The following is a 13,220-nucleotide window of genomic DNA, read 5'->3' as shown; positions in this document are numbered from 1 at the left end:
GTGTGCTTTTTCCTGTTATAACAACTCATATTCCTATTGCTCGCAAGAAGGAATTATTCGACCACAATACATGTACGGCATGGACATTTGGCTCTACACTGCAAGTATGTGCTTGTATACAGAAATGATTTGTGTGCCTGTTGTGCACTATAGTGGAGAAACGAAAGGCAAACAAGTTAGAGCTAACAGGGCTCATGTATTCTTTCGTGATGTCAGCACAACCTATGCGTGCGAATTTAGTTTGGGACTTACACCATTTTCAATGACTGGTTATCTAACAGCGTGAAATTGCACCTTCGAGTTATGACTCATGACAGCTGTTCTACTTCACACTTCTCTAATCGCACTTCATTTGTCGATAATATAGTACATGATTATAATACTCAACCTTGATTTTCTGTTTTGCTGAACTTGCTGCTAGCTCAGCAAACCAAGATATATTTGCTACCTCACATAATGAAAAAAGAGTAAGAAAAAATACTACCTCAAGTTATTACCACATTCGTGGAAAAGTGTAACAACATGCAGAGACAACAGATTAAGCCGAGCAATTTTGTTTCACTTGGTGCTTGTGTTCATCGCAGCACCTTGCTGAAAGTGATGAACAAGCTAGGTTGCTAGCGTCTTTCTTATGCTATAAAAAAAAAACAATGCACATAACTGGGACACTCTTCTGAAGTTGCGCAACAGTGATTTAGAAAAAAAAAAAATGTGACAAGTAACCAAGGGCAGTTTCAATATTGCAGGTCCGGAGGACGTCTACTTTCCCCCAGATACCGAGACGACGCCTGCACCTGACAACCTGGTACAGCAGTACACCGTGAATGTTTGGTCGGCGAGAAACCCTACGAGACACGCAGGTTTTGCGGGCATACACAGTACCGCTCAGCAGCCTGGGCCTGCAGGCCGGAAAAGCACACCTCCATGGCACACAACTTCTTCCTTTTCCCTCAAGAACTCGCCGACACTCAAGCCATACTTGCTGCAAAGACATCCATCCCCACAAGAGCCGCACAACAGGTTTTCTCACTTGCACAGCACAGAAGAATCAAACAGTTACGAAGACACGACACCACCACCGCCACCTACAACAACTACTGAGCCGCCCACAACATCTCAGTCACCTAGCAGCAGCCAGCAACTATGGAATATTTTCCAAGTTTCAGGCAAGTCTCAATACTACTTTACTGTAAGACTGTTTTCTCATTGCAATATTAACTGCCTATAAGCATTCACAGAATGCACACTAAGGTTCACTTTATGCCAAGCTGATGCCAGAGGCTGTTGCACTAATCAGAGTACCACTGCACACGTTGCAGGGCACAATGTTCAACTTACACTGTGATTGAACAATAAGTCTTTCATATACAGAACACACAGTATAAGCCAATATTGGAAAAGATGAAAGAGCCAACTTATGAAAGGTCAATGTCACGAAGATGCAACGGCACGGCCATCACATTCTGTACGAACAGGAAATAAAATTGTGCCCTATACTGGTGCAAATTCTCTCAAAAGGCAAGACTATAGGTGTGTTTTCAATAGTTACTTGGCCAAGTTTTTGTTATTCATAGTTGTAAACAGTACAGATTTGCTTGATATTTTTGCCTGTGTTACACCTCTTTGTTCGAACATGGCACTTGTCTATTAGAGGTTCACAAAATATACAGTAGACTCATTTTTACAGAAGCACTAAAAAAAAAAAATTCGTACTTTGTCATTTATCAAACATTCTTATCTTATTAGTAGGGGTGTTCGAACAGTGAAATTTCCAAATTGAATCGAATACGAATATTTGAGAAAAACGACAATGGACTAAAAGGTATTTTCTATATAGCCGCCAATAGATGCTGCCACAAGCGGACGTGCTTCTCCTTGCTGCCACTTGCTGGTGCTCTAAGCAGCCTCCGCAGAGCACGGGCTACACACTCGCATGTTCCCTTTCATAAAGGACCACCCTGTACTTCTGTTACAGAATGCTCAGCAAGAGCATTAGAAGAGACTGTTTTCTGACATCATGACAGTGTTTCTTGATGTGCCTTTGAAAATTACTCATCTCGTCAGTGTAGACGTAACTACAGTCTGCACAAGAAATATTGTACACAACATCTGGGTACCTTTCTTTTGGAAGCTTGTCTGACATTCACAAGCACGTTTTTCAGTTTTTTTGCTGGCACATGTTTAATGTGCACATCAAAAGAAAGAAGTACACGGGCTAAGGCCTCGCTAGTACCGGGAATATAAGGTATCGCAGCACGTTTACGAGGAACAAACGTGGTGGAGGAAGCACTAAGCGGGCGGGATACGTGGCACTGCACTGAAGCCACAAATGAAGTAGGATAGTTGTTACGTGAAAGTTCAAGATGAGTAACTTCCAAGTCTTTTTCTGAGTCTTTAGGAGAACTGCAGGTCTGTTGCGAATGTTGTATCAGTGTTACAGTGATGGAAGGTTTGTGGCAAGCAGGATGAATTGACATGAAGTTCAAGTAGAGTCCCACGTGCATAGGTTTTTGGAGCACATTGAAACGAAGTCCTGTCCCTTCACGTTGCACCATAACATCAAGAAAAGGCAAATGACGATCCTCATTCAATTCAACCACAAAATTTATGGCGTGTCTTACTGAGTTTAAATGCGATGAAAGAGCATCCTGGGCATCCTGCTTTATCACACAGGAGCAGTCGTCCACATACCTAAGAAATATTCCTGGTTGCGGCACGAACGTCACTAAAGCCCGGCGTTCTACTGCTTCCATCATTATGTTTGCAGTGGTGACTGACAGGGAGGCGCCTATTGGCATTCCCTGAAGTTTCTTGTAGAAGCAGCCTTGGAAAACAAAATAAGTGTTTTCAAGGCAGAAGTGCAAAAGCTTGCACAGGTCCGTAACCTCGAACGGTGTCCTCTCAGATAGCGAAGCGTCATCTCGGAGGGCAGCAGAACACACGTGAACAGTGAAGTCGACCAGCACACAAGTAAACAGAGCTGTCACGTGAAACAATACCATAGTCTCGTCATCGTCAAGCCTAAGATAGCATACTTTTTTGATGAAGTTGCTCGAGTTACACACATGTGTGGAGCCACAGCCCACAAGTGGTGATAGGACGCGGTGCAAGTACTTGGAAAGGCTGTGAAGAGGAGACTGTCTGTAATCCACAATTGGCCGCATTGGTAAAGCAGGCTTGTGTATCTTGGGTAGCCCATAGAGAGCAGGAATGGAGCTGTTCTGGCAAAGGAGTCTGTAGTATCTGTAGTACAGGTGCTTATGCCTCAGAGGGATGAAACGAAACACATTCATGAGTAACTTTTACAAGTATTTCGGTAGTTTGTTGGTTGGGTCCTTGTCAAGATGAGAGTAGGTACTCTTGTCCTGCAGCAAGGACAGCATCCTGTCGACGTAATCACTCCAAACGAGGATTTCCCGCCTTTATCAGCTTGGAGGATGACTAGGTCATTGTTTCCTCGAAGGCTTTGGATTGCCTTGCGCTGTTCTGGGGTGAGAGGCGACACGGATTGCTTGGGATGGAATTTTGAAAGCACACTCGCAGCTCATGCCCAGGCTTCATCATGGCGAGAAGGCTCTACCTTGATCACAGCATTTTCCATTGCACAGACCAAGCGTTTGGCGTCCAATGTTGGTCCTGTATTGTAAGATGAGGCCAAGGTTAAGAATGGACAGCTCAGAAGCGCTTGGACTGTAAGAAGGTATATTGTGCACAGTGGTAGTAGTCACGCTTCTGGTTGACGTCGTGTGTGAAGAACAGAGGTGGTCCAGCTTGTTCTTGTAGGTAGCTTCTCCTCGATAAGATTGTCATGCAGCCTGAAAATTTGCATGAAGAAAGATGCTGGCACATTCATCAGGGTACGGAACTCTAAATGACAATGAGAGAAGTAGGCTTTGTTTTCGAGTCCTCTTATCTTTTCTCTGCAGTCAAATATCCTGCTTGAAGAAGCAGGCATTGAGCCTTGGCAAAAACGCTAAGGCCAAAACTCGACATAATGGGTTGACCAAGGTGAAGGGAACGAGAAATGAAATTATGGGACTTGCAGGACAAGATGAACTGAAGATCAGTTAGGATATTCATACACCCTTACTTAACAGACAGGCACTCGATTTGTCGGAAGCTAAAGAAACGTACAAAGCAAAATTGAAACTGTTCAGCACATCACAGGATTCAATGTAGCACATTCAATGTAGGAAAAGTTTACTGTAAATATGAGTTCAGATAGACAATATAAAAACACATAATATGAATTCCTTAAGAAGAGGAAACGTGTAGTATCTAAAACAGGATATCCATGTCTAATTGCTTTTGAATGAGTAACTTGCCAGTGTTACAATGAAGACTTCAAATACTATTTCTTAGAAACAGCCACTGATATTTGTGCATTGGATGACATCAGATGACTGAAATATATGGAAGAGCTTAGCTACCTTTACAATGTGCTTTTTGCTGCTAATCTGCAGTGAAATGTAAACAACTTAGGGATTCCCCTGAAAAGCACAGTGCACAAAACTGACACTGGAAATGCGCTGCACAGCAAGAAATGAAGTGAGAGGAAAAAGGAGGCAAGGATCATGGTATAATCATAACATGCTCCAAGAGGGAGAAGGTTGGGAAAGAATGTTGTTCATGTGCACTGGTCGAGGTATGGCAAGAAACCCTCTGATGTGGGGCGGGAGCTCACACCTCACACCACGGCCTTACAACATTGCACTTGCATTTACCTCTGCTATTACTAATCCGTTTCTTAAAAAAAAAGTTACTGCTGTAGAATACTTCCTGGGTGACACTTTACAACTCCTAGTGAACCACAATATTTGGTGACACAGTAGGACTGCATAGTGGAGCCTGGTGAGCTTCCCTTTAATATGCACAGAGGTATTTGGACATTCATTCCACTGGGCAGCTTGAGAATTTAGAAGTGGAAGGTGAAGTAAAAAAGTTACCAAGATTGCTAACACCTTATCATGGCCAACCTAAGTGGCCTAGACACAATTCACTATATTAGACTATTTTCTATGGAAGGCAGGCTGCAGTAATTGTAGTAAGCCATCTGGCCACAGTTAGTGCACTTCCGAATACAAAGAGAAGTATGCGATTCCCATTCGAAATTTTGGATATTCACACCCCTACTCATTTCCAATAGTTTGAATGACGTCTAGAAAAATCTAGCGCATCTGCCACAGCGGCTCAACGGCTACAGTAACCAGGTTCCGAGGATAAGGTCACGTGTTCTATTCCCGAGCATAAGCGCACTGAAAAGAGGATGAAACACAGGACCAGAACTGCCTGAACTGTGTTCCGGCAAGGGCTTGTGCTAGTACCAGTCGTACAACCAAGACCAACACAATCCCATGCTAGAAGACATTTAGAATACTTCCAAGTGCTCCAGTTTGCCTACTAGAACGAGCAATTACGTCAAGCCATCGGTAACCATTTAACCACTACTTAGCTCTACATTGGCAAGGACACCAAAGTCACTAAAAATTAATTCAGAGTGCCATTTTGAATGTTAAACTTTCACTAATCAATCAAGACATAGTGTATGTATGCCCATGCTAAAAATATTGCACTATTGCACTGTGTACAGCCTAACTGCATGGTGACATGCAATTTTCCGCAGGCTGCAACATCTACGGAAGGCTCTACGGCGTGAATGAAGTTGTGCGGGAACTCAGCAGCAAGTGCAAGGCCTGCACTTGCACGTCACTCGGAGTCCAGTGCAACGAAACGTGTTGACCGTGACCCTCCTCTGCCCAAGCCATCATTCACACAGCACTCAACATCCACTTTTGACCTAGAAGGCAAACTTTTCTACAGCAAAGGCGCCAGTGTCAGCAAGGGGGCCAGCTGGCTTGTGCAAACGAACCGAGTTTCACGGCGGAGCAGTGCGCCGCCACTCCCTGTGCTGGTTGTGCCTAGTGTGGAGATTTGAACACAAATTCCTGGCATGCACAAGTAGTGGCATCTAAGTTGACAGACTGGGACATAAAATATTGGCTCGTTTTCTTTCATTTTAAGAGCGCTCTATCATCGTAGCAACTACTTAAACACCATGCCTTTACTGTAGATGCTGAAACCAGAGTAATCGTAAATGCCTTTGTTTTGTAAAGCTCTCCAACCTGCTTAGAACTAGCAGCCGTGGCAGTCCCTTTGCCACGCGCAAGTGCACATGCTGCTTTGATGATGAACTGTGCAACATTGTTGCTGCGTCGCACAACTCGGTGCAGTAGTGAGCCTAGATTTCACAATAATGATGGCACAGCTGAGGCACTGTGCAGCTTTTTGTATGGCCCGCATTTCCTCAAACATCCAACATTGTCTTGAATTTAGTGCATTCTGTCTTCGATACCATTGCAGCACTTACCTTGGCAAAGCCAAACAAAGTGCGAGGATGTTACTCTCACCATCACTGTGTGTAAGAAGGCAACCACTTTCTCTCTCTCTGTGACATGTGAACTTTTTTTTTTTCATTTTTCCAGAGGCTGTCATTGAGAAAGACAGACCTTAAACGTGATGTTAGAATGTATGAGTGCAACAAAATGGTACACTGAATGGGCATGCATGCTCGCGAACAAAAAAATATGGCTTTGTTATAAGATTGGACTCGTATATATGCTGTTCTTCACAAGTATCACTTGTGCACGTACACATTTGGGCCCCATTGTGAATGTCGCTTGTACAAGATAACACATGCATGTGTCTATTCCATACATACATGTCTTCTCTTGCACTTGAACATTTAACCAAGAAGGCTAAGCCTCAACACTTGCTAGGTAAGAAGTAACTGGAGTTTTTTTTTTCATTTCTTGTACGCAGATGCTAAAGTTGTATAGTTGTTTGTCCTTGTTTTACTTAGAAAACTGATCTGAAGACAGTACACTGGGCTTGCACTATTTGAACTTATAGGGACCACAGACTATATGTATCAGAAGTTTAGGTTATCCAAAGCAGAATATAAAAAAGCTGAAAATAAAACTGTGGATGATTACATGTTTGAACAGATATATAAATTCAAGGGGAGCATGAATGGATGTACACATGGTTCAGCTGATTTATTGGTGAATAATTAGTTTGCACCGTACAGTGGTAACACCCACAGTTGTGTACACACATCTTGAATGCGAAACTTAGGTATGTTCTGACTATTCACACCTCATGATTGTCCTTTCATCAACTATTTTCTCACCATGTTCACCTGTCTCGGGAAGCCAAAATGTTTCCCTGAAATTGGAGCTCATTAAACAAAAAAATAACAACAGATAGAGATCTATTTGTCTTAGCCAGAGCTTCGGATTATCCAAGTTGGAATTATTGTGAGGCAACTGTAATTAATGTTCATGCCACAATAAATATCCACAAGCTTCTCAAACAGTATTCAATAAAAACATATTTTTTTTGTTGGTGTGAAAACCCACATAGTGATTTCTAGGTGTCCTAAATATGCGGAGGGTTTTATCCCAGACAACATTTACCACCTTAAAATCATCGCACTTTACTCACATGATACCACAGACTGCTTGAAGGCCACTTTATACTGCTCAACATAAATTGATGCAACGCGTCTTTCAGCAACATTACAACACTCGTAGTGAAGAGCAATATTCAAGCAATGCGGCAGACAGTGACCTCAACAAGTCATTTCATTCACCATTGCGTCATTTAGTGTTCTAAGAACAACAAATCACTGATTAACCAGCAAATCAAGCTTGCTGAGGTCAGCTTGAAATCAAACTTCTCCTTTGCCTAAAATACCTTGCCAAGCCCATCAAATACCCGATCCATGAACATGAGCAGGTATGTTGGTTCCAACAGGCTAACAAGACCAATCTGTAGCTACTGTTTGTAGACTTCCAAGAGCGACAAGAGTTTCACACCATGCGTGCCGCGTTTCCTTTGCATAGCTAGTTCCATCACACGCGAACTGCCCAGTGACTTAAGTATGTGTTGAGAAGTGTGTGTCCTAGACAATCGCAGCAAATAACTTTCAAACAGACCTGAATGAAAGCTCACATTTTTATCAGCTCGCAATTTCACCATGTCAGCATACAGGTGTGCGGCAGTAGCCCTCTGTTTCTGTGTATGTTCAAATTCAAAAAAATTGTGTTTAGTAGTTATTTATGTCTTCCAATGTGTGAAAAGCGACAGTGTTTTTGTAAATAGCTTCGTGAGCATTTTTGTGTGTTATCCTCCAATTCAACGGGATTTTTTTCTGGGGCAGCGTCCTTACAACCAACGCAAGTTCTGCTTTCTCCACAGGATTACAGCCGAGCCAAAAATTTCGCAGCATTAATAGATGTGATTATCCTGACATCAAGCAATAACTAATTTTGTAAAAAATTACATACTTGGGTTTTTTGTATCGACGCTGCACAAAGTGAACTGCCTGTCGAGCCACTTGTAACCCAAAATCTGGAAAGGTTGACAGCTTGAAAGTAAAAGCGGTGTGTGAACTTGTATCTTCCAAAACACATCTAGGGCAATAAAGTTTTATCTTTGAAATAAGTTGTGCAAGCATTGAATGAACCAGACTCTTTGGCACTACATTTGACATTTCCAAAAAACCTAAATCACATCAATGGTGGTGAAGTGCTGAAATTTCATTATTATAGTCAATCCAACTATAATAATGACAATAAGACAATGAAGCCTTGGCTTCATTGTGTGTTGGTCTTATGCGGCTGTGACTAACAAAAGATCAAACCCTTCAGTTTCCCTTCTTCTCATGAATTATAGTAGATTGAGAAATAATACATTGTGGTCCATAATAAGCTGTAGTGCACACAATAGTCTTAATTACACAGCAAGGCACACAAGGATGTGCAACTTGCCTGATTAACTTCAGTTTCGAAAGATATGCTGAAAAGAGTCTTCTGCAAGATGGTGTCATTCTAAGTATAAATTGCAATGCAAAATTTACTAATAAATAAGCATCAACACAAACTTCCTCAGCTTTCTATCTTCTTACAATTGCACATTGTCTTGCCATTTCTTCATACATATTTCATACATATTTCTGATTGTTATATATTAGATATTTTTCACTTGCTTCAGCTAGGAACTTGGGTAAAGCTGAGTTGTTTTGCAAGTGTGCAGTAAGTAACATGTGCATGTAATTGAAGATAGCGTAGGCAACTGCATTTCTGTGGCAATGACTAGGAAGGGGATGCTAGGTGAATATTTTCTTTTTTTGCCCTGAGCATACACCTTTTGTGGGATACGTAAAGATATATTAGGGTATATTTACCTTTTGATGCAGCACACAAGAAGCAGCTAACTTGGAAGAATAGAGACTCACACAAAAAAAATACAAATTGTTGATCTGATTGATCACATTGACGTAGCTGTTAAAGAAACTGTTTTTATCGTGTAGCCGTGGCTATAAATTTACTTGGTTGGTTAAATAGTGCAAAGAAAAAAAATTATAGAGGTACAATGCGCTGTGGGAATCGGTGCAAGTGAAGCTTGGCTGAGCCAGTAAGCTGAAATGGCACAAAATGCTGAGAGAAAGAGAAAACTTTAATTACAGAGAGACTAAATGGGAGTCCTCAATGGGAGGAGACCTTAGTCCAGGATCCCTGTTAGCCACACAATGTCTTGAGCCCACCAGATGACCCTGCATTGGACTTTGAGGCCTAAGCTGTACAATGTAGCATCCCAGGAATAATAAGTAGGCAAGGTGATAGGAGAATTTGTGAGAAGGTGGGGACATGTCCAGGAAATGTGGTATAGAGTGATGAGGTTGCCGCAGAAGGGCACGTGGATGTGTACTGTAGCAGATAGAAGTGGTTGAGTGTGTCAACGCAGGGGGAGGAGTTGTTTCGAAGTTGGCTTGAAGGAGGGTTTGGGGGTCAAGGACAGATGGGTTTGTAATGAGTGTGCGAAAGTATTGTACGTGAGCATGTGAGGGGATGTGCTGTCTGTGCAGTGGACTATGGCACTCCTGGTGCTGAGTTGGCAAGTTAACAGGATGTGTGTAGGCACGCTTATTGCCAGAGATGGAGGCATGTCCGGGAGTGCAGAGGATGCACACCTTCAGTGGGAGGTGGGTGTGCCATGAAATGGTGAAGCAGTTGGGGAGGGATGATGCTGAGGGCAAAGAAGTGGCAGGCAGCTTATGAGACTGAAAGGATGGTGACAGGGCCTGGATGGGATGGGAGAATGTGGGCTTGAATAGCTGAAGCAGGAGTCAATGCAATAGCTCCTGCTTCGGCTACGTGTGGGTCTGTAGTGAAGACGTGAGGCCATTGGCAGAGTCCCCATGTTTTCTGTGACAACTGGACTCTTGGCATTGCATTGGTAATAGCAAACTGCATCTCTGTAGAGAATGTGTGCATCGCTGGCAATCTCTCTAAACGCCTACATCAGAACTTGAGCCCGAGCACATGTGCAGCCCTGGTGTTCGGCAGGAGGCATGTTCTTAGGAGGCAGTGAAGAAGAAACTAGAAATACGCAAGAATCCGATGTATGCGTTAAGAGACCAAAGCCGGCAATATGATTACTAATACGGATGAGATAGTTCAAGTGGCTGAGGAGTTCTATAGAGATTTATACAGTACCAGTGGCACCCACGACGATAGTGGAAGAGAGAATAGCCTAGAGGAATTCGAAATCCCACAGGTAACGCCAGAAGAAGTAAAGAAAGCCTTAGGAGCTATGCAAAGGGGGAAGGCAGCTGGGGAGGATCAGGTAACAGCAGATTTGTTGAAGGATGGGGGGCAGGTTGTTCTAGAAAAACTGGCCACCCTGTATACACAATGCCTCATGACTTCGAGTGTACCGGAATCTTGGAAGAACGCTAACATAATCCTAATCCATAAGAAAGGGGACGCCAAAGACTTGAAAAATTATAGACCGATCAGCTTACTGTCCGTTGCCTACAAATTATTTACTAAGGTAATCGCAAATAGAATCAGGAACACCTTAGTCTTCTGTCAACCAAAGGACCAGGCAGGATTCCGTAAAGGCTACTCAACAATAGAGCATATCCACACCATCAATCAGGTGATAGAGAAATGTGCGGAATATAACCAACCCTTACATATAGCTTTCGTTGATTACGAGAAACCGTTTTATCAGTAGAAACCTCAGCAGTCATGGAGGCATTACGGAATCAGGGTAAAGACGAGCCGTATGTAAAAATACTGAAAGATATCTATAGCGGCTCCACAGCCACCGTAGTCCTCCACAAAGAAAGCAACAAAATTCCAATAACGAAAGGCGTCAGGCAGGGAGATACGATCTCTCCAATGCTATTCACAGCGTGTTTACAAGAGGTATTCAGAGACCTGGAATGGGAAGAATTGGGGATAACAGTTAATGGAGAATACCTTAGTAACTTGCCATTCACTGATGATATTGCCTTGCTTAGTAACTCAGGGGAACAACTGCAATGCATGCTCACTGACCTGGAGAGGCAAAGCCGAAGGGTGGGTCTAAAAATTAATCTGCAGAAAACTAAAGTAATGTCTAACAGTCTCGGAAGAGAAAAGCAGTTTACGATAGGTAGCGAGGCACTGGAAGTAGTAAGGGAATATACATCTACTTTGGACAGGTAGTGACCACGGATCCGGATCGTGAGACTGAAATAATCAGAAGAATAAGAATGGGCTGGGGTGCGTTTGGCAGGCATTCTCAGATCATGAACAGCAGGTCGCCATTATCCCTCAAGAGAAAAGTGTATAACAGCTGTGTCTTACCAGTACTCACGTACAGGGCAGAAACCCGGAGGCTTACGAAAAGGGTTCTACTCAAATTGAGGATGACGCAACGAGCTATGGAAAGAAGAATGATAGGTGTAACGTTAAGGGATAAGAAAAGAGCAGATTGGGTGAGGGAACAAACGAGAGTTAATGACATCTTAGTTGAAATCAAGAAAAAGAAATGGGCATGGGCAGGACATGTAATGAGGAGGGAAGATAACCGATGGTCATTAAGGGTTACGGACTGGATTCCAAGGGAAGGGAAGCGTAGCAGAGGGCGGCAGAAAGTTACGTGGGCGGATGAGATTAAGAAGTTTGCAGGGACAACATGGCCACAATTAGTACATGACCGGGGAATTTGGAGAAGTGTGGGAGAGGCCTTTGCCCTGCAGTGGGTGGTGGTGGTGGTGAAAAACGTTTATTTGCTCTATTTACATGTGGAGTTAGCGGTGCGTCAGATGGCTTCTTCCATCTTGATGTGCAGGGTTGGTGCCCCTAGTCCAGGGCCCCACTGAGGGTAGCTGCCGTGCGAGCACGCCTTACTAGCCCTTGCTGGACTTTCAGGATGTCGCTGGAAAGCATCCTCTCCCACTGTTCCGCACTCGGGTTTTCTATTACGGTTATTTCTTTTGCTTTTTGGCAGGCCCATGTGATATGATATAGCGTGGGCTTGTCCCCGCACCAGGGGCATGTGTTCTCATATTGGGTAGGGTAAATTTTGTTTAGAATGTATAAGTTCGGGTATGTGCCCGTTTGTAGTTGCCGCCAGATTACGGCTTCTTCTCTGTTGAGTTGTTTGTCTGGTGCCGGGTATCTCATTCTGGCGCCCCTGTAGTAGTTTAGCGTGTCAGCGTATGTTTGGCCTACCGGTTCTGGGTCCTCTATGGCGGCAGTGTTCTTGGACGCCCGGTTTGTTGCGTACCCTCGAGCTATCCTATCTGCCTCCAGATTTCCCTCGACACTCGTGTGTCCCGGTATCCAAACTATCGCGTGTTTGCTTTGCTTGTCTGTGGGTCGGCCGTTAGAGCGGAGAATGTTCAGCGCTTTGCGGCTGATCCTGCCATTCATGTAATTCCGGCATGCTGTTTGAGAGTCTGTTAGAATCGTTAGGGATTTGCCTAGTCGATAGCCCTCCACTGCCGCTAGAGCTACGGCCGCTTCCTCGGCTTCAACTACCGTGCAGTTCCGTATTGACGCGCTGGTGATTTCCCTGAGGTCCGGGCCAATCACCGTCGCCACTTTATGCTTATTGCCTTCTCCTTTGCCGGCGTATGCTGCGGCGTCAACATACACCGTTTCGTTCCGGATGGCCAGTGTCCTTTGCACGTACTCTGCCCTCGCCTCCCTGCGTGCCTTGTGCAGGTTCGGGTCCATATTTCTGGGTATTGGTGCTACCCTGATGGTACTGCGGTACTCGTCCGGGATCGTCATGTTATCTTGTACTTCTCGTAGGGTTGATTCGCCGCCGTACCTGACTAGAAGTCTTCTACCGGTTTCAGTTTGCTGTAGTCTTTGGAA

General features: G+C 43.8%; 1 protein-coding gene across 1 annotated transcript in view; it reads left to right on the top strand.

Annotated features, from left to right (window-relative positions):
* The window catches only part of LOC142575852 (uncharacterized), a 265,876-nt gene extending 256,913 nt beyond the window's left edge, over window positions 1-8,963 (top strand). The window contains exons 18-19 of the mRNA XM_075685551.1: window positions 747-1,166; window positions 5,624-8,963. Of these exons, the coding sequence (XP_075541666.1) occupies window positions 747-1,166; window positions 5,624-5,739 (536 nt within the window). The 3' untranslated portion in view covers window positions 5,740-8,963. The remainder of the gene's footprint in view (window positions 1-746; window positions 1,167-5,623) is intronic.
* The last annotated feature ends 4,257 nt before the right edge of the window (window positions 8,964-13,220 follow it).

Source organism: Dermacentor variabilis, chromosome 3 (genome assembly GCF_050947875.1).
Source record: "Dermacentor variabilis isolate Ectoservices chromosome 3, ASM5094787v1, whole genome shotgun sequence".
Taxonomy (NCBI): domain Eukaryota; kingdom Metazoa; phylum Arthropoda; class Arachnida; order Ixodida; family Ixodidae; genus Dermacentor; species Dermacentor variabilis.
Note: the sequence above shows the minus strand (reverse complement) of the source record. Positions and strands in the feature narration are given on the sequence as shown.